Source organism: Mus caroli, unplaced genomic scaffold, assembly GCF_978045245.1.
Source record: "Mus caroli unplaced genomic scaffold, Mus_caroli_1 scaffold_12, whole genome shotgun sequence".
In the NCBI taxonomy this organism is placed as follows: domain Eukaryota; kingdom Metazoa; phylum Chordata; class Mammalia; order Rodentia; family Muridae; genus Mus; species Mus caroli.
In genome coordinates, this window is record NW_028227267.1 from 94323638 (window position 1) to 94345856 (window position 22219).

Sequence of the window (22219 nt, forward strand, 5' to 3'; positions counted from 1 at the left end):
TCTTCCATTTTTATTAAGAAAACTATAATTTATTACTTTCATGAATTCACTGAGGTCATTCACTTTGAACAAGAAAAAAAATGAAATTTTCCATTCTCTTATGAATGTTTTCAGATAAGTAACAACCCAATAGATTTTCAAATAATGATCAAAGCAGATAAAGGATATTGTAATTTCAAGTTACTAATAGTATTATTCTGACATTACAGTGGAAAGAAAACCATGAAGTTAGAGTTACAGATCCATACTCTTACAGATATGGGAATTATATATTTTGTTGCATCAACATGTCTGTTCTATGTTATTCAGCACAAGGCTTTGTAAAATAAGAATCATGGGAATATAAGAAGATAAAGGAAAAAAGGTACAAATAACAGCTTCATAAACTGAGAAATGTACATAAATAAATCATGCATATGTGGCCAGTTTGCTTAGCTGGCAAGAAACAAAATATGGAAAATCTGCTTGTTAAACAATAACTACAGAGTGTGCTTTTATGATATTTTCTCCACAGTAATTCATATTAGAGATAGAAGTGGTTGCATGTTAAATAAAATCATTGAGCAATGCTCCCTGAGCATCGCAAAGAGCTGACTTATGTTGTTTTTAGACGCCTCCCATTAGAAAGTAAATATTTCTTCAAAGTAATGCATCTCAGAAACTGTAATAAAGACAAACGGTAAATAAAGTCGCAAGGCGATTTCAGACATTTTTATTAGGAGATTGTTGAAAAGAAAAAGAAAATTAAATACAATAACAGTAAACGTGGTTCTCACATTGAAACCAGGCTCAAATAACTAGGCTACCATAGAAAAATTTCCAATTCTTGCATTATGATGTAAAAACAGATTTTTGTACAGATTTTGTACAACAAAATTCGTAATAACCTTTTATCATTTTTAGAAAACTTTAAATATATAGATAAAAATAGACAATTTTCATAGGTCCTACATGAAGATGAGTATGTTCTGTTCCAAGGGCTTGCATAGAGCGCAAATATGGTTATAATATAGAACAACTAGACGTTAATATTTGTAAGATTACAAAAGCATGGGGACCATAAAATGGGCACAATTTTACTTGCTTACACCAAAACACAAATTTCTAAACAAACCTGTTTAACTAAAAAGAGGGAAAAATTAAGTTACAAACTTACAATAACATTTTGTGAATTGCAATATTTACAACAGGCTAATAAGAGTCTCTTAACATATAGTGGATAGCTTTTGTCTTCAATCCTAAAATTTTCTTTTATGCTGAACCAAACACTAATGCATTCTCATAGGTCTTTCACATAAGTCTTTTAAAACTACACCATTTAACAGGTGACTCTATGCCAGGAGCAGAGCAATGATCAACTCTCCTACCTATGTAAGTTGTAGTCTTAAAAACAAAAACAAAAACAAAAACAAAATAGTCTGTTAAAAAAACATGTACGACTCCAAACCTTTCTACAAATCCTTCCAATTTTAAGAACTGTAATCATTTACAGTATGTATGTATGTATGTATGTATGTATGTATGGAAAAATAAACAAAAATACATGTAAGTAAGAATTGAATCTCTTTTGCTCAAACAACAAAATATGACCATGGAAGAATTATGCTCAGCAAACCGTTTCTACAAAGCAGTTACTAACGGTGTTTTAAATTAAAATATTACTCCCCTTTAATGCAAGCTAAAATAACTGTACATATAACCCTTTGTTTTCTTAAAAAATGAACTTAACCAGTTAATAGCAAGTTACAGCCAAGAATTAGTTATGTTTCAGAACTGCAAGGAAGACCTAAAAATGACAGGAGCTCAGTGACACAGAATCCATAATAGGAACTTTTTTGTCTTAACCAAATAATAATTACCCAATCAAAACTATCTTTAAACACACTGATGCTAGCTGCTTTAGATTTATTACTTTGTTTTTAATGGTAATAAAAATACTATAATCACAAAATTTTAATATGACGGAAAATCATAAAGTGTAGAGCAACTGCACGGATTCATGTAAGTCTTTAGAAGGGTTACTCCCAATTTGTAAAAGCAAAGTTAACTTCAGCATGTGATAAGCACTGTTTGCAGCTTTACTTCCAGTTATACGCACAAATATGAAAACACATACTGTAACTTTCAAAAAGACAGTGAAAATAGCACGTAGCTCCCCCGTTCCCTCTGAATGAGCTGGAAAGCACAGCACAGTTTAACTTCATCACTTGGGGCTACATGGTATTGGACCAATACACCAAGGGCTTATTAAGTTTTGTTTTTCAGCAACATTAACATAATATGACATTAACATATAAAAATATCTCTGGTGTTTTGATTTACTGGTCAGCCACAATTCATCCTCTGTAGTGGAGTTTGGGGTACTCACTAGGGATCAATATACAAATAAAAAAATGGCTGACAGAATTCTGATGTCACCAGATGTATAAGATCTCATTCATTAATACTGTGACTCCAGACAAATATTTACATGCCTGCATGCGTTAAAACCAGAAAGACATCTTTCTGACCAACAGGGTGACAAAACATATTTTCTAAAATTTTCATTTCCTAAACGCTAGTATACTACTGCATACATAATACCTTCCTGTGAGTTTTATGTTTATATACTGTACATGTGACCAACAGTTTGAATAAGAAGCAACATTATTATTTGTAATCCTATATACCGCTACCAGTTTGGAATGAAAACATGTTATATTTATATATATATTTTTATATATTTTTATCTTTAAGAAAAAGAGACCACCAGTGAAACCGTTTGGCTTATATTCAATGCTTCTTTTTCAGATATGCAAAATGTAATTTCATTGAGTTGTTAACATCCGTTTGTTGGACTTTCAGAAAGTATATGAAAAAGGTCTTCAGGACAAAACCTGCAGTTATAGAGTTTAAAATTGTATGTAACAGAGTACTCTCACTTCTCTCATCCCCCCGCCCCCCAGAACCCTCTATGACCCTTAAAAGTTTATCCCATCGATTCTTGCTGGTTTCTGTGGGACACAATTCTGTAACTCTGGGTGAACACTGCTACAAAGTCTGTTGATGTGCTCAGTTACAGAACTGTCAGAAGAGGAAAATAAAAAGTTCATTCCATTAAGAAGAAAAGAAAACAAACCAAAGCTAGGTCTTCCTCAGACCCGTCTTTAGCTCTCTACACAAGTGTCCAGCAGCACAGGTGAGTTATTAACTGTAAGAAGTTTGATATGTGTACATTTACAAACATTCTCAGTCTCTGGTATGAACCACAGGTGAAAAAAAAAATTCAATGGAGGAAACTTTTCTGCCTTTGTGGAATACTTAAATGAAAAAGAGCACTAACACACAAAAATTGAAGAAGTTCTTTTACACGGACTTTGTTTTTTTCCTGAACTTTCCGACGATGAAGGTCTGCCTCCAGAGTTCTGTAGTAGATGACGTGTTTCTTCAACAAGGAATATTCAGTACATGACAGTAGTTTTCAAATACAGTCTTCCATCTAAAACAAATGATAAAAATAATTAATGGCACAGTATTCGAGAGGCGTAGGAAACATGAAATTTGGTATGAAATCCTGGTTTTCTATTTTACTTTCACTTGCTTAGGATGTAACAGTTTTCATATATTCTCAAAATTAATTTCACAATTACATGAGTTCATAGAATCAAGAAGGATACAGAATTTTTAGTTCTCATAAATATATATTCGCTAAAATGATATCAGTTCCAGACCACTCAGAAAATAGATAAGTGTATGTGTGTGTGTGCATTACTGATATGCAAAGCTAGTGACTTTCTGCTGAATGACAATTACTTCCACCAAGCTTGCAGAACCAAATTTTCTGAGCGTGCACTCAGGTGTATCTCCATCATGAAAGCCAAAGGCTCTGCTCGCTCTCTAGGAGTGTTGTTAAATATGCTGTGTGATGTAACTATTGTGCACATGTGTAACTATTTTCATGAATGCCACCAATGATATCTTAGCCATCAATAGAGTTGTTTTTTTTTTCCTCTAGTGAGATGAACTGAATGAATAGAAGTTAAGATATAAATATATTACTGGAGATTAAAATATAATTCTGTGAGAAATAAAAAAATAGTGAAATCTTGGACATATTGTATAAACTATTTGAATGAAACAGAAATAAAAATAAAAATAAGAAATTAATTATCCAATGCAAAATATAAATAAAACACAAGTGCAATTTTCAGCTATATTATACTCTAACCTGTGCCTTCTGTGGGACACACTTCAGTTGTATGTGTACACTTCCTCCTGGTTAAGGTTGTCCTGAAGATCCCCTAAGCCACCCAAACTATCGCCATTGTTATGTGCTGTCTACCATATTTTCAAGGTAAGACCCCAATTCCTCAGACACTACACCTTTTACTGACACAAGACAGAAAAATTAAGTTGGTATTGATCAGGATCCATCCTTTATAATACTGGGAAGTACTCTGCAGGAAGCTGGAGGAACGGAAGTCATCATGGCCAGTGTGGTAAGATACTCCCATGCATACAGCACATGGGTATGTTTTCATGGCACATATGTATGGGAATTCCTGACTGCTTTCTGATTGGATATAAGGCCTGGGCCACATGAGAAAAGGTGTGTAAAACTAGTCAAGTAGATAATGTAAAACTAGTCAAGAACTCGTGGTTTGTAGGTCCCAAGAATGGGCTTACTTCTGTTTGTTTTTCTAAATGGACACAGCATCAAATTTGTCCTTCTAACTCAAAACTCTAAACCCATAGAATAGTGCTGCTCTTGAATTTGGTCAAAATTACTGGTTATAACAGACAGTGCTTAATACCAAAATTTACAACTGGTGAAGCTTCAGAGAATATGTACCCATGAAGCTCAGCGAAAACTGGGACATTTACATTGCCCTCTACCCACTGCCACACAATTCACGGACCACTCTGGAAGAGTAAGCAGGTGAGGCTGGAGGATTGGTGTTTTCTGAATATGATAGCACCACACTCATCTCATGAACTCACACCAGCTGTGGTTGGCTGTTCAATACCTGTATTAGCTTGAGCCAGCATGAAGTGAGAGAGTACCAGAAGTCCCTCACCCCACTAATAGCTACGGACAGTTGATGACTTCTGGGGAAAGAAGATTCCGTTTTGCTAAAGCTCACATGGTAGGTGGACTATGCTCCAGTGGGTAACCCCACACCCATGAGAATATATATGGGCAACACAAATAGGACTCAGGTTATTAAAATATTTGGAAGAAGAAATGTATTTCAGAGCAATTTGGGGACCTGGCTTTAGGATGATGTGAATATAATAAAAATACTTTGAATGGGCAAAATAAAATTCTAAAAGAATTGATAAATTTATTGTTGTCTACACTTCCCTGTAATGAAAAATACAGATTTTTTTTAATACTTTTTTACCCAAATGAGGATTGGAATTCAGGAAGAACCTTAGTGTCTCACAAAGTATCACAGGATAACAAATAGAAATGCAGTGAGTCTTTGTGTCTGGCAAGGTGCTACAGAACAAATAGAAATGCAGTGATCTTATAGTAATAGGATACAGATTCTGTGTCCACTCTATTAAGCATCCTTTCCTTAACTAAAGACGGGAAGAAATCCAGAGTCTCTCACTTGCACTCTCTGCTCATGGCTCATCCATTGAGTTCTACTTCAGGGTCTAGGGCTTTCCTTTCATCTGAGTAGCTTGTAATCAAAACTGGAGTTCTTGTATTCTAGTTTCAATAGAGACAGCCCAGTTTTTCTGTGACACAATGATTATTTGCTTTTGTATGGGAGGTTGATATGACAGGAAAATCACCAGGCTAAACTTTGTGCATGGGAGTACTTAATTAAAAAGTCTGTTCTAATTAAAAGCATTTGGGAGTAGGGGTTGAGTGAAACTATTTAAATTACAAATTCCTAATAGTTTCAAAGTTCATTGTGATTTGATAGTTGCAGCTATAATTTGGTATACAAGAAAGTATCTTGATCACTGAATACTTTATCACAGGTGTGTAGTTTTGTATGCTGCTTATTATTATGGAGATTTAAATCTACACATAGCAAAATGAAGAAATCTTTTAAATACCTTAATAAAAAATGAACTTGATTAAGGACTTGCTTTATTCGTTTCTTCTGAAAATTAAATTCAGCGCCTTGAAATGCTAGGTAAATGTTCCAAAAATCTAACACTGAATCTAGTATGACCTCAGAGTTTAACACTAATGTTAAAAATCATAAAATCAGACAATATTAAGTTTATGGAGTGTGGTGTTTTGAATATGCTTGCCCCAGGGAGTAGCACAATTAGGAGGTATGTCTTTGTTGGAATAGGTGTGTCCTTGTTGGAGGAAGAGTGTCATTGTGGAGGTAGGCTTGAGATCCTTCTCCTAGCTGCCTAGAAGCCAGTTTTCTCCTGTTTGTTTATCTTGGGGGTAGGATCTCCTCTAGCCCAGTTCATGTCAAACTTACTTTTAGTTGAGGATGCCTATGAATTTCTGATGGACCCGCTGACTTTCTTAGTGATGACGTTACAGATATGTGTCACCATGCCCCTGAGGATTTACAGGGTGTTAAGGTTTAAACACAGGACTTTGTTCTGGACCTTACCAAGGTCCTTCCTCAGGAGAACCTGGCCACCACTTCATTCAAGGGGTTCTGGGTCTACAAACTGGCTCAACTCTGGAAATTGATTCACTGGCTGAGATTGCCTTTTGCCTCAATCCAATGCAACCATTCTATCTATTTCATGCCTGGAAACACCATGACTGATTAGCCAATACCAAAGGTTCATATGAGTCATGCCATTATAAAATTCACCTCACCTCTGCTCACCATTATGGGTTAGGTCACTGTGAACATTGTTTGGCTTACTCTGCCTATTATAATAACTATGATCACCTTGCCTTTGGTGATTTGGTGCTGGCCCATGCTACCTCAGGACGCAATCAAATCCATTACATTTAATTTATCCAGTTGAGCAACAGCTTCTCCAACCCTAAGTTCTGGCACAAGAAAAAAGGGTGACAACAAAGCTCTTCAATATGCTGGTGCCCCTTTAACCATTTTCCATCTTACAGGATTTGCGAAGAGAATGCCATCTCTGCCTTCCCATTGTGGAGGATTAGTTATAACTAACTATAACTAATTAGTTATAACATGTACCCACTCTAGCATTGTAATTTTGCTGCCTTAACATCGCCTCATTGACACTAAGCCATGGAATATCAGGCATCTTCTACTCCTTTTCATTAGGCAATCTTTGATAAATGCTTCAGCCAACCATTCAAACCAACTTCTGAATTTTTTTGTTTTGACTGTGCAAGCTTACATATTAAACCTAGAATCTTCACTCAGAGGAAGATTATGCCTGATCTAGTTTTGTGTTCCTTCCACCATCGAGTGTGAATCCCAGACACTGAAGAAGCAACACTGAAGTTGCCTTGCAGACCCCAAGATGTTAGAGATTTCAGAGAAAATGGATACCTGCTGAGAAAGCTAACAGGGAATGGAATCAGCCCAGGAGAAAGAAGTTTGTTGTGGTAAACAAAGAGGAAAGAAAGGAATTGAAGATCTGAAGAGTGTTTTGACATCAGACATGGAGATGCAAAGTTTGGAGTTTGCCCACGGTCTTTTGTTCTTGCTTTGGTCCAGTGTTTCCTCACTATGACATTGTATAATGGTAATGTATATTCTGTTATGTTGGAGGCATGTGATTTGCTTTTTGATTTTGAGTTTGTAGGAGATTACAGTTAAATGATTTGATGAATATCAGATGAGACTTTGAACTTTAGACTTTTAACATTGTTGAAACTTTTAAAGACTGTGATTTTTGAAGTTGGACTAAATGTAGTTTGCATTATGCAATGGCTAGGTGTAGCCCCCATTGCCTCATGAGTTTGAACAAGCCATTCGGGGCCTTCGAGTGTAATGTCATGATTTGAATATGCTTGGCCAAGGGCATGGCACTATTTGGAGGTGTGGCCTTGTTGGAATAGGTGTATCACTGTGGACATGGACTTTATGGACCTCATCCTATGCTCATAGCCATTCATTGGACTGAGCATAGGGTCCCCAATGAAGGAGCTAGAGAAAGGACCTAAGGAGATGAAGGGGTTTGCAGCCCCATAGGAGGAACAACAAGATGAACTAGCCAGTACCGCCAGAGCTCCCAGGGACTAAACTACCAACCAGAGAGCACACACAGTGGGACTCATGACTCCAGCTGCATATGCAGCAGAGGATTGCCTAGTAGGACATAAATGGGAGGAGAGGCCCTTTGTCCTATGAAGGCTCTATGCTCCAGTATGGGGGAATGCCAGGGCCAGGAAGTGGGAGTGGGTGGGTTGATGAGCAGGGGGAGGGAGATGGGATAGTGGGTGTTTTTCGGAGGGGAATCAGGAAAGGGGATAACATTTGAAATGTAAATAAAGAAAATATCCAATAAAGAGAAAAAAAACCTCATCCTAGATGTTTGGAAGTTTCTTCTCCTAGCAGCCTTCAGATGAAGATGTAAAACTTTCAGCTCCTCCCATACCATGCCTGCCTAGATGCTGCCATATTCCTGCCTTGATGATAACGGATTGAACCTCAGAAACTGTAAGCTAGCCCCAATTAAATGTTGTCCTTACAAGAGTTGCCTTGGTCATGGTGTCTCTTCACAGCAATGAAACCATAATGAAGACATGGATTTTATTTAAAATTAATTTTTATGAATAAGATGTGAGCAAAAGGGGTCTGTTACAAAATTTCTACCTTTATTTTGTGCTTGAAAAAACAAGTTTAGTTTGGGGCCTAAGTTTTGGTATGTATTGTTATTTGAATATTATTTATAATGTTTAATGAAAACTTCCTTTTCTACTCCACATATAAAAATCTCACTATTCAACAAAAATACATTTTCTAAATCTAGTGAGATATCATTCTATTAATCACATAGCTTAACATAATTTCATAACAGAATAGAACATTTAAGTGACAATAATTTCAAATTGTTTTATTAAATCTTAAGAGAATGTCATTCGCCTTTGGATGAATATCAGTACAAGAAGCACATTGTGAATAAGCATCACAAAGCAAAGGAGAAGATGTTTTAACTTTAAATAGAGATTCCTGACTAACATCTACCAGGATACCTACCTACCCTCTGCCTAAAGGCTTTTAAAACTGTATATCTTATGAGGAAATAGCTTTATTAAAAATGGCACCTATGTACTCAAAACCCATATGACTCATGTGTAATCTGACAAAGGCTGCAGCTTTCACGAAACAGTTGGATCCACACATGCTTTACTACCCTGGAGTGGAAGAAAATATTAACACAGAAGAAAGCAAACACAGAAAATCGTATATCTAGAAAGTTTAATATTTGCGTAAAGAATATGAGGTTAATATAAAATATGTTAGCCTGAACCTTGTCTCAACATAATGTCTTAATCATGTGAAGCAAAGGAAATCAAAACAAGCGATGAAAACAAATGTTAATGATTCATGTGATATTTGATAAGACAACGAAAGGAAGTCAAAATAAAAGCAAACAAACAGGAACAGATGGGAAGGATCTTTGTCAAGTCATAACCTCTCTTCTAAAACCCCCAAAGGAAGAGGCTAATTAAAGAAAATATTGTTTCTTGCTTTTTTATAATTTTATATTTAGAGTAAGAACATTCTGCTACTGCTGAAGCAAAGAGGCAGAGACACAAAGTCTACATTGAACATGAGAAATATTTTAAGAGAGACGATGTTCAGCACAGGCCAGTTTATAGGAGGATTCTGAGTAAACATAATTTCTTCTCATGAAATGCAGATAGCAACAGTGCAAGTGATTTCCAGATGTTTGAATACTAATATATCTGAGGTTATGTCCCGATATAATTAAAAAGTAACCATTTTTAAATTTTTTAATTAAAGCTCATATCTGAGGAATCAGAATCATAGAACTGGATCATATTTGAGCAGAACATACCCTAAGTCTTGCTTGTGTGCTTTTCACAAGACCAAGGAGTAATGCTCTAGCAAACAGGTATAGTCTAAATCCTAAAGGGAGAACATGTCTTAAAGCCATATTACCATGGCAATGATGATGATGATGATGGTGATGGTGATGATGATGATGTTTTTCACAATCTATTTTCATTTACAGGAGTAAATATGCCATTCTACATTTGATATTTTACTATTTAAAGGAAGTTCTGTGAGACATGTCTTAGCATCACTGATTAGAATGTGCTCACATATACCATGTTTCAAGTCCATGAGAACTTAAGTAATTATTATAATCACTATCACAGGATTTGAACAATTTTACTATCACACATCTTCAATGCATCAACTAATTCCGTGCTTAGAATTACTGAAAGTCTGGTTGGAAACTCATTAGAGCAGATAAAATTTATTAAGATCTGGTATATTTCTATTACATCAGGCATTACCTATCCCCTAAAATGTTATACACACACACATATATGAAAGCCAACCTTGTAGCACAAAATAAAAGAAAACCAACATTGTATGCTAGCAGAGGTAACACCCTGAAAGAACACAATTTCACATAGGTCACTTGCCAGATAAGAGATAAAAATTTGAAATCTAATGATGAAGCATCAAATTCAAAATAAGTAACATTTTAATTAAAAAAAGAACATGTTACTCACAACTACTCATTTTCATATTTTAAAGCTAAGAGGTTGTTCATGATTTAAAAAGACGGAAGATAAATAACAACTTATATTAAAGAATTGCACATGGAGAGCCCCACAGCTCCAGCTGCATATGTAGCAGAGGATGGCCTTGTTGGTCATCAATGGGAGGAAAGACCCTTCCTTGGTCCTGTGAAGGTGCTATAGATTCCCCAGTGTAGGGGAAAGCCAGAACAGGGAAGCGGAAGTGGGTGGGTTGGTGAGCAGTGTGTGTGGGTGTATAGGATAGGGGGTTCTTCCAGGGAAAATGATAAAAGGGGATAACATTTGAAATGTAAATAAAGATAATATCTAATTAACAAAAAAGTGATCCTTGTTTAGATGCCTCAATGTAAAATGAAATGCAGTAAAGGACATTATTGAGCCAGATGACAAGAGGATAGTTTGGGTGGCAGACAAAATAAAAAGTGTTATGTTAATGTAATATTCACAACTTGATCAATAGACAGCATGTGAACGTGACAATCCTACTGTAAGAAATGCTCCCTGAAAGTAGGATGGACAAGTTTGGCAAGCAAAGCACTCTAGATATATCTTACTCTCAAATGGCTTAATGTTATCAAATTGAGATAAAGCACACGTCTTCAGAATATTAACCATGCACGAACCTTGGCAGTTTACACATGGCAGTGTTTATGGAGCTTTAATCTTCCTCTGCAAGTTTAGATTTACAATAGAAGTTTTCTATTTTAATTTTAACTGATACAGAAGACATGATTAAAAGTCAGGCAATGATTCATACATATACTGCACAATGCTTTTACTGAATAAAGTTTTAAATAGGTTAAACACATGTACTGTGTAAATTTTTTTACTATTTATTTATGCTCAAAATCAAATACCAAGACATCCACATAAAATTACTGCATATGATCTGATACATACCATATCAATTATTAATTAGTAACTAGATGAAGATGTGATTTCTGTACAACTATATACACTGTTTCACTGATTATATGGACAGTATCTCCATGCTAAATATTTTATGTGCTTAGTAAGAATATGTTTTAGAAATCCTATTCAAGTATTATATAGAAAACCAATGGTTAGTGATTGATTCTGTTAATAGAGTGATTTAAAGAAACCCGGTGGAGGTGTTAGGTTGTTGACTTATGCTGGAGTCTGGTCTATTGTTTCAACACCTTGTAATGGTAAACTTCTACCTGTAAAGCTGATGAAGACTTCTTAGCTCCAGGACTGGTTCCATACTTAGAACTACATACACTATTGTGCATTTGTTGTTAAAAATCTCTCATTTAATATGTTGGAAACAAATATTTTAATACTTTTAAACATTTATTAGAAATCGGCCAAAAAAAAAAAAAACAAACCACAGAGCTATTTAAAGTTTTGCTCTTCTATCAATAAAGAAAAGGCACCGTGTTGCTAGGTCAACTCTGATCAAGTGTTTGTGTATTTGTGAACATTCTAATTAAGCATTCATTAGTCAGAAACTAGAACCCATCAGGATGGTTAATGTAGCAGCAAGTCGGAATGCAGTATTATTCACACAGGTTACCTCCTCTTGATTGGAGGTGAGACCTCCCACCTCTAGCAAAGCAAAACACAAGGAAAGCACTCTTACCACCTTCTGCCTTTCAATCCTTTTCCAGGGGAAGAAGACCTGAGGATGGGGAGAGGATAGTCGTTGGTGGGCCCATCTGAGGCAGAGTGCCCCAAGCAGACAAGGCTTCACTAAAGCAAAGCTGTAAGGAACTTGGTTCCTTGTTTTCTAAAATAAGAGAGCTCAGCGCAGGAAAGCAGAGACCTTTTCAAACCAAGTCCTTTTATCCTCTCAGAACTATGAAAGACAGGCAAATTCCTGTGAATACATTGTGTTTTCAGAATACAGGCATGTGCTATTTCTGGGTGGGGGCATAACCAAAGGTGGTAATTAGAAGGGCAGCTCCTGTCAGAGCCTTGTGATTTTCTCACGCTTGGAAGAAAGAAACAAATCATCATTTTAAGTGTTTAGCAGTTTCTATTTTCTATACATGTCTAATTTGGTAATTCTCATAAAGGTTATATTTGTTTAAGGAGGTAATTGTGAGTGAATGCAGTTCCAAGCCTCCAAAGGCTTCTTAACCTATTTATGGAGAGTTCAGCTGAAATGCTGGTCTAGGGCTAAGCTTGAAGAGGGATAAGCAACCTCCAGTGGAAGATTTCTCTAATACATAGGATTTGACAGAAATGACATTACTGCAGGGAGCAGCTTTTCTTCATATATGGCCTAATGTAATCATTACGCCTTGTTTCGACAGTATGTGGATGAGGACAATCACGTTCTATCAACGCACTGTTAAATAAGGTGGGCCTTTCTGCACCCTGCTTTAGAATTTATGAAGAGCGTTCAGTTCATCGATGTGAAGTTATAAGAGACAGTATGCGACCAAACAGGCAAGAAAATGTGTTATATAAATTATATATGTATGTGTGTGTGTATATATGTGTATATATATATATATATTACACAAGAATCAATAGAGTGAATAGAGTGTTTAAACTGAATGCAAAGTATAAAAAGGAAAGTTCATGACTTAAAATTGACTAGTCAAGGATGAGATTCATATCAGTAACTGACAGGGACATCTAGCACGTTGTTAGATACGTTTCTGAGTCCATTAAATGTTCAACTCTATTCTTATCAGGTAACTTTATATGTTATTTTCAGTATAGCCTTGCTATTGGCATCCTATACAGTCGAGAGCAATGCACTAGTCTCCTACTGCAAAATGTTATGTGATCAGGACTTCTAAAGAGTAGTTAGGACTCGCCGGGCGTGGGGGCGCACGCCGTTAATCCTAGCACTTAAGAGGCAGAGGCAGGCTGATTTCTGAGATGGAGGCCAGCCTGGTCTACAGAGTAAGTTCCAGGACAGCCAGGGCTACACAGAGAAACCCTGTCTCAAAAAACAAACAAACAAACAAACAAAGGAGTAGGTAGTACTTAATCCCTTATCTGTATTGACAAGAATATAGAATAAGTGATTGGAGGTCACTATCTACACCTGGTCAGTAAAGACTATGACTATCCTATGGCAGATACACAGTGTGCCTCTAGGTATTTCCACTTGTGCAAAACTAGGTTGTCATTTAGTAAACTTCCCTGTTGACTAATCTCATGTGGAAATGAATCAATAAAACATCATCTAGCTAATGGCTCGCAGAAAACAGAGGCTAACACTTCTAGAACTCTGTGGCTGTGAAGGACACCTATAGCCCCTTCTCAGTTTTGCAGTGGAGTCTGGGCACAGGCTGCAGAAGATGGAGCACATTCTAACACTTCCCTGTAGCCTCTGAAAGTCAGAAAAGTAGCTAAGCACTCCCCAGCACTCCCCAATTGTCACTCATGGAAACCGCTAGAGCACCAAGACTTTAAGCTACAAAGCTTTGAGAAAGTTTGTTGCAGCTTATTTGTTCTCTCTTACAGGAAAAAATACAAAAAGAACAACAACAACAACAAAAAAAAAACCAAAAAACCAAAACCCTGATGGTTAGTGTAAAAGGAAAAAATAATCTCTTCCCATGAGTTACAGTGTTGACAATATACCTCAGTTTACTTTGCTCAAAAACACAGAAGAGAATGAAAGCTCAACTCCAAAGTAAGAAAAGGTTTGCATCCCCAATACAAATCCTATGCTGTAATCCCTGCAAGAGGCTTGTGGGATGAAACTTCATGCCTCACAAAAGAGTATTTCCTTGGTTATCACAAACAAAACTAAATTTAAATTTCAAGGATTGATAGCATCAAATTAATCTAAATAAATGTTTATATTTATACTTTTTTTTCTTTTTTGGTTTTTCAAGACAGGGTTTCTCTGTATAGCCCTGGCTGTCCTGGACCTCACACTGTAGACCAGGCTGGACTCAAACTCAGAAATCCTCCTGCCTCTGCCTCCCAAGTGCTGAGATTAAAGGCATGTGCCAGAACCACCCAGTACTTACACTTTCTATAGATTTGTTTTTACCATACACACATGCATGCACACACTCATACATATACATATAAACATGCCGTTTGTTCGAGTAAAATTAACTTGACTTGTATTGTCTTAGGGTGATTTGATATCTTCAGAATAAAGGCAGGTTTTATGTAAAGGCTAATAGTATTATCTCATGACGATTGTATTTCACTATTTCTTGGAAATAAAAACAAACAAACAAACAAAAAACCAGAAAACAACAACAATAAAACCCAACTCTCCCAAAAAGCCCAACAGTTTAATTACCATACTAAAGCTTTCTCAAGGCTTTCTCAAGTATATCAGAACACTTTGCACTGTAACAGATCATCGCTACCTGTCCTAGGATGGTGCATGTCATTCTTGTGTAACATTTGATTATATATAAATATATAAAATAAAATATATATATACATATATATATATTAGTACAATTGGGTCCTGAGAAAAATAAGTGAGTCCCATGTAAAATAAAAATATTTTTGCTATCAAGTGGTTTATAGCCATGAGTGAATTTAAATTCACAATGCTTCTTTAAAATCTAACCTTACATCAAGAGACAGTGCTGACATCAATTAAGTGTATGCGAACTACAAGTGCTAGTGAATAGTGAATAATCAAGAAAAAAGAAAGCAGAAAAGATGTCCATTAAAACATTTAAAGCATACTAGATTGAATAAGAAGCAGGACAGACTATTAACTGTCTCTCAAAAGGCTGAATTCAGGGCAGATAGCTAGGATTGAGTCTGACGAAATCTGGTGTCTTGCAATTTTAAAATATTTATCATAGTGTGTTTTATCTAATGGAATAGACTACATGTTTTACAAATTAATCATGAAAATATAAACAAACTGGCTATAAATAATAACAAATGTAAGACACTAAATGCTTCCTAGAGCAGAGAGCAATGGGAAAAAAGTACACAGAAATATGCATTGCTAATGTACAAGTCAGCACTTTATATATTGGGTCTGTCTCTAGGAATGCAGAAACTCAGGAAACATCAGAGAACTTTAGACTTTTAATCTAAGTAAGTTCCAGTTTGTTTTCAGTACTTATTTAATACCACTAGATTGCTAAATATTTTTATAGTCTTAGGCAATAGAGAAGTTCACAGTGAAACATTCAAAGCTTCTGATAATACATGTACATATATTTAGTAAGAAGATAAATGTTGATAAATGTTTTCTTCATTCCCGCTCTGAAATTCTGCGCTGGGTCACAGTAGCATAGGCCCCCACTTCCATTAAAATTTACAACTTGTGTTCCTGGATACTCTTGGTACTGCCTCATTTTCCCATCACTACTAATTATGATGTGCATGAAATTAACTCATGTCCCTGAGCTGATGGGTACACCTTGAATGAAGGTGAGGGAAGAGCAGGGCTATGAACTGAAGGAAACCATTCGCATTATGCCAAAACTACTCTCAAATGAATTTTTATTCTCCTCCCATAGACACTATCACAATCTTTCAGAGATCATTGCAATTGCACGCAGACTTTTACCAAGATATTTAATAAAAATGAACATTTTGCATTAAAAATCTTCAATAACAAACCTATATTTTAATGGGACAGATCTGTTTCTCCATTTCAGTAAAATATTTATATAGTTATCAAAATATTAAGATGCAACTCTTTGATAAATCTTGCCAGATTTTCAATCTTTTCCCGGACTATATTACTGCTTTGCAAATTTTCTCATGAACAGTTTACTGTTTACAGGTCTAGTTTTCACTTTTTTTTTTAACCTAGTTAAGGGCTCATTTGAAAACTTACAATGTGACATAGCCATAATTGACATTTGTTGAGTCTGTTAGTCATTGCTTTGTATACTGAGATGGCTAAACACAGCATAACACTGCCTCTTTTGGAAAAGGGTACAATTTGTTTTGATAGTTCAGAACAACGTTATGGGAGTGCTATTTCTCTTACCAAGTTGAAAGAATGAGTATAATTTTTACTTTCTTTTCATCTAAATAAAAATGCATTACTCTGTTCAAATATCACAAAGAGTATGCATGCATCAGATGGAAAAGCTTAGCGTAAGAATAAATTATTGCTGCCTTTGTTTATGATGCTATTCAATGTACTTGGATTACTTGAAAGGACTGATATTCCAAGAAATTGCCATATAAACAATATCATGAAAAATACATGTCTCTTAATGCAAGAGTTGAATTGACAGTTTGTCATAGCTCAAGTCTGCAGAATCAACACTTGCAAAATAAATAAGTCAAATATGAATTATCTAACATATGACTATGTATTTTTATCATCTAATATTCTACTTTTATATACATAAACTAACAGTGTAAAAATTCTGGCCTTGCCTTTATTACCTTCACTTTCATGGGGAAAATTTATTCTACCCTTCTTAAAGTGCCATGACAAAACATTTTGTACCATGTTTTCAAAAATGGTTAAAACATTTGTTACAAGCAAGGCTGGTGTGAAATGTTGCGAAACGTATGACTTCTTACTGATTTAATTAGTACTCTAAGATTCCCTTACTACTGGCCTTTTCTTTGATGGAATGGTGGTTTAGGGATCAGCTTAAATCATCCAGATTTGGCAGAAAGAATCTGTTTACAAGGAAAAGAGTCCTAGCTTCAGTGATGCCAAAGTCCTGCATCTTCTCTGGATCACACAATCAAATTCCAGCTCCATACTGTTCCTAGATGCTTACTGGACAACTCAGTCTGCTTACAGGACAACTCCTGTTATATGGTGTTAACCTAACAGAGCTCATTCCCTACTCTAGCTTATATCACTTTCCCAATCTACAAAGGCCAAACTACTAACCACTGCTTTTGCTTTCCATGTCCTAAGCCCTATAATATGAGTTTCTAATTGAATTTCAAATGTGTATTCCCTGTTTGTTCATTTCTTTATGTTGAATCAATTACAATTTCCATTTCTTTACCTTTAATCTGCTATACAGTATTACTTAGGATTTAACATACTGTTTTAGGTTTAAGAAAAACAAAAGGGACTAGAATTTTACTTTGATAAATATTTTAGAAACCATCCAATAACACTCTTAGAGGCCATCATGTGCTAGCTAGTTTTTATGTCTACTTGACGTAAGTTACAGTTATCTCAGAGTAGAAATCCTTAATGGAGAAAATGCCTTCATAAGACCTGACAATTGTTGCTGGTACCAGTCTTCACCTTATGGTCCTGGGTTCTATAAGAAAGCAGGGTGGGCAAACCATAAGGAGTAAGCCAGTAAGTAGTACCCTTCACGGCCCCTGAAGCAGCTCCACCAGATTCCTCTCCTACTGAAGTTCCTGTTATGACTTCCTTGGAGGATGATCCATGATGAGGAAGTATAAACAAAACAAATCCTTTCCTCCCCAACTTCCTTTGGTTCGTGCTATTTCATCATAGCAACAGGAACCCTAATGAGAACACAGCATAATATTCATCTAGGTGGTCTTCTCAAAAACCATTATATGAGTAGTACTATCCACTTCTCATACATGGACTTGCAGATCTTATGTGACTGCCAATCCCATCTGCAAAGTGACTCACCTCGTTTGTGTTCTGAATGCATGACATCTATTCAGAAGCATGGCTCAAAGGATTCATTCTTTAAGAAGAAAATTCTACAATGGCTCATCTTTCAAAAATCAAAACTTCTAAATTTTCTGTATAAATTTTAGATTTCAGATATTGCTGGCAAGTAATACAAGTATACAAGTATAATACTTGTATACAAGTATACAAGTGAGTTCTCATAACCAAGAAAGCCGAAAATGAGTTCTATCAGAAAAAGCAAAATATGAATATGTACATGCTTTGTGTAGTATAGTAGCTTTTAAATATAAATATAACGCATGATACAGACATAGTTTGATAATTTTAAGTTATCCACAAATCATATGATAAAATCTAATAACATAATTTGTGCATTTATTTAAATAATATATTACCTAATTTTCATGGAACTCCTAAAAATATCTTGAGATTTACAGCTGTATTAATAAACTTTAACTAGTATCAATTTTAGTAGAATTATTAATGCTTGTATATTTTAGAAAAATATTGTATATTTTATGGGTTTTTAGACTCCTAATGTTAGATGTATATAAATTTTATAAAGTAAATTGGACTCAACAAAGAATTAGTGATGTTTGCCTAAGTTCTTTATGTGAGTTATGGCTTGCTTTTATTGGAGCATTTTTTACTGTAATTAAATTTTTAAGCACAAACTATGAAAAATCAAGAGGATGTGCATAAGATAAATATGACACTTTATGAGCCCTAGGAATGCAGGCCACATCTCCTACAAACATGTCTCCAGGAGAGGTGAGAACACTGACTCTCTCTTTTCATTATGTTTTAAGAACTGTAATTTTAGAGTATTTAGAGCTTTCATTTATGAGATGTGCTTGTCATTTGTGTATAATTGGCTTAATCATGTGGATATGGATATATATATAGACTTCTAGGTAATAGTAGAACAGTGCACACAAACCACATTATAAAGTAAAATTGAACTTAAAATCTAGAATACTTATTGAATAATGACGAACAATGAAAAGCTAAACCAATTCTGAGCAAATGATCCTGGCTCATACTGACAGATGTGGAACTCTACAACTCAGCAGTGGTAACTTCAAGTAGTGTGATTTTGTCACACAACAACAACAAAAGAATAAAAGGTAAAGAGACACACACTACATGGAAGCAACAAGAGAGTCCACAAGTAAACTGAAGCATATCAATTGATGTTTCAAAAAAGGTACAAGAAACTTAAACGGATTAGTTTTCCACAACCCATTGTGTTCAAAAGCTTCATTTCAAGAAAGATATTTGGGCTTTATCTCATTTCCCATTCAAAATAAACCTTAAAATTATATGAGAGATTTAAACAGAAAAACCAGAGACTACAAAACAATAATAATATCAACAAAATTAGGAAAGTAGCTAGAGAAATGAACACGAACAAGGTCTTTCTCAATTGAACACTAAAAGGGGGAGGCAAGAAAACATAAATAAACAAACTGGATGCCATCAGAGGAAAAGACTGCCACAGTACAAGGGAAGTATGAGAGAATATATTCACGATGCATACATAGGCACAGAGGTTCATATCCGAAATTATTGAGAGATCAAAAATTGGGAGATCCAACCGTGAAAAAATAAAGAGAAGAAGCAGTCGCAGCAACAACAACAGATAAAACAATTTAAAAATTGTAAATCCAGGGAGTGTAGAGGTCAGGTAGGGTGGGGGTTGGGGCATCGATGAGGTGGGGTGGGGAGGAAGTGTGGGATGTAGAGTGGTCAGAGGTCAGAGAGTGGATGGGGGTGGGGCGGGGAATGGAATATGGAGTGTAAAAAAATAAATTAAAAATAAAACAAAAACTAAAAATAAATAAAAATTGTGAATGTGAACACACACTTTTAATTCCAACACCCCAGAAGCAGAGTAGTAAGCAGATCTGGAAGACTTTGAGACCATCCAAGTCTACTTAGAGAGGACCCCGACTTGAGGGATGAGGACATCAAAAGACTTACAAAGCTTTCAACCCCAAATTGCTCCTACATAAAAAAAATAAACAAAAAATAAAAATAAAAAAAAACATATGGGAACAAAAAAATGGAGCAGAGAATGAAGGAATGGCTGACTTTGGATCCATCCCAGTAGGCAGTCACTAATTCCTAACACTATTATTGATGCTATATTTGTGCATGCAGACAGGAGCCTACCATGGCTGTGCTCTGAGCCGCTCTACCAGCAGCTGACTGAGACAGATGTAGATACTCAACAGCCAATCACTGAATGGAGGTCAGGGAGCCCCTATGGAAGAGTTAGGGGAAGGATAAAAGGAACTGAAGGGGATAGTGTCCCTGTAGGAAGCCCCACAGGGTCAAATATCCTGAACCTATGGGAACTTCCAGAGACAGAGCCACCAACCAAAGAGCATGCACAGGCTGCTCTAAGGCCCCCAGTATACATGTAGGAGAGGGCTGCCTTTTCTGGCCTCAGTGAAAGAGGGTAAGCCTAATCCTGTAGAGATGTGATGCCCTAAGGAAGAAGGATACCAGGGAGGAGGTGCGCTCTCAAGGGAGAAGGGTAGGGGGAAGTAGGGGAAAGAACTCTTTGAGGGAGATGGGGAGGAGAGCAATATTTGATATGCAAATAAATAAAATAATAAATACATAAAATAAAACAAAATATAATGAATATTTTCTATGATATGTTGAACGGGAAAGGTTTTGGGTTCATTTTTGGTTGTTTTGTTTTGTTTTGTTTTGTTTTTTAGCTTTGATGGGACTTTACATTAGTGCAGCTATATGAAAAAGGTTTAGGAAGGTTCCTCATAAAACTAAAGACAGTTATAATAAGAACCAACATTGACACCTGGGACTATTAGTACAAAAGGTCTGAAATCAGTTAATCAAAATAATGTCTTTGCACCTATATTCATGGTAGCATTATTGACAATCCTAAAATTAACGTGTATCCATCAGGAGATGAGTTAATAAGGAAAAAAATCTGGGTCTGTGCAAAAATATGTTTCATGGGCTGGTTTTGTGTGTCAACATGATACAAGCTGGAGTTATCATAAATAAGAAGCCTCCCTTGAAGAAGGGCCGCCATGAGATACAGCTGTAAGGCCTTTTTCTCAATTAGTGATCAAAGGAAAAGGACCCAATCCTTTGTGAGTGATGCCATCCCTGGGCTGGTAGTCCTGGGTTCTAACCAGTACCCCCAGAGCTCGTGTCTCTACCTGCATATGCAGCAGAAGGTGGCCTAGTTGGCCATCATTGGAAAGAGAGGCCCCTAGCTCTTGCAAACTTTATATGCCCTAGTACAGGGGAACGCCAGGGCTAAGAAGTGGGTGGGTAGGGAAGCAGGGCAGAGGGGAGGCTATAGGGAACTTTCAGGATAGCATTTGAAATGTAAATAAAGAAAATATCTAATGAAAGAAAGAAAGAAAGAAAGAAAGAAAGAAAGAAAGAAAGAAAGAAAGAAAGAAAGAAAGAAAGAAAGAAAGGAAGGAAGGAAGAAAAAGAAAGAAAGAAAAGGGAAGAAAGAAAGAAAGAAAGAAAGAAAGAAAGAAAGAAAGAAAGAAAGAAAGAAAGAAAGGAAGGAAGGAAGGAAGGAAGGAAGGAAGGAAGGAAGGAAGGAAGGAAGGAAGGAAGGAAGGAAGAAAGGAAGGAAGGAAGGAAGGAAGAAAAAGAGAGAGAAAGAAAGCTGAGCAAGCCAGGGGAGGCAAGCCAGTAAGCAGCAGCCTTCATGGCCTCTGCCCCAACTCCTGCATCCAAGTTCCTACCCTGTGTGAGTTCCTATCCTGACTTCCATTTGTGATGAACAGCAATGTGAAGTGTAAGCTGAATAAACCCTTTCCTCCCCAATTTGCTCTTGGTCATGTTGTTTTGTGCAGGAATACAAACCCTAAGACACATGGATAAATAAATATTGTTCCAAGTTAAATAACTCATATACAGAATAATTGCATGTTTTTTCTTCTTATATAAAATACTTTATTTAAAACCTACATACAATGCATTTTCCTCATATTCTTTCCCCTCCCCAAGTTCTCTCAGGTACTCCTCACTTCCCTACCCATCTC

General features: G+C 36.0%; 1 protein-coding gene across 2 annotated transcripts in view; it reads right to left on the reverse strand.

The window, feature by feature from the left end:
* Positions 1 to 223: 223 nt before the first annotated feature.
* Dach1 (dachshund family transcription factor 1) overlaps positions 224 to 22219 on the reverse strand; it is a 383574-nt gene continuing 361578 nt past the window's right edge. Inside the window, exon 12 of one of the 2 annotated variants that reach the window (XM_021181594.3) lies at positions 224 to 3478. In XM_021181594.3, the coding sequence (XP_021037253.1) occupies positions 3441 to 3478 (38 nt within the window). In that variant the 3' untranslated portion in view covers positions 224 to 3440. The remainder of the gene's footprint in view (positions 3479 to 22219) is intronic. The other variant, XM_021181596.3, reaches the window with a different exon arrangement.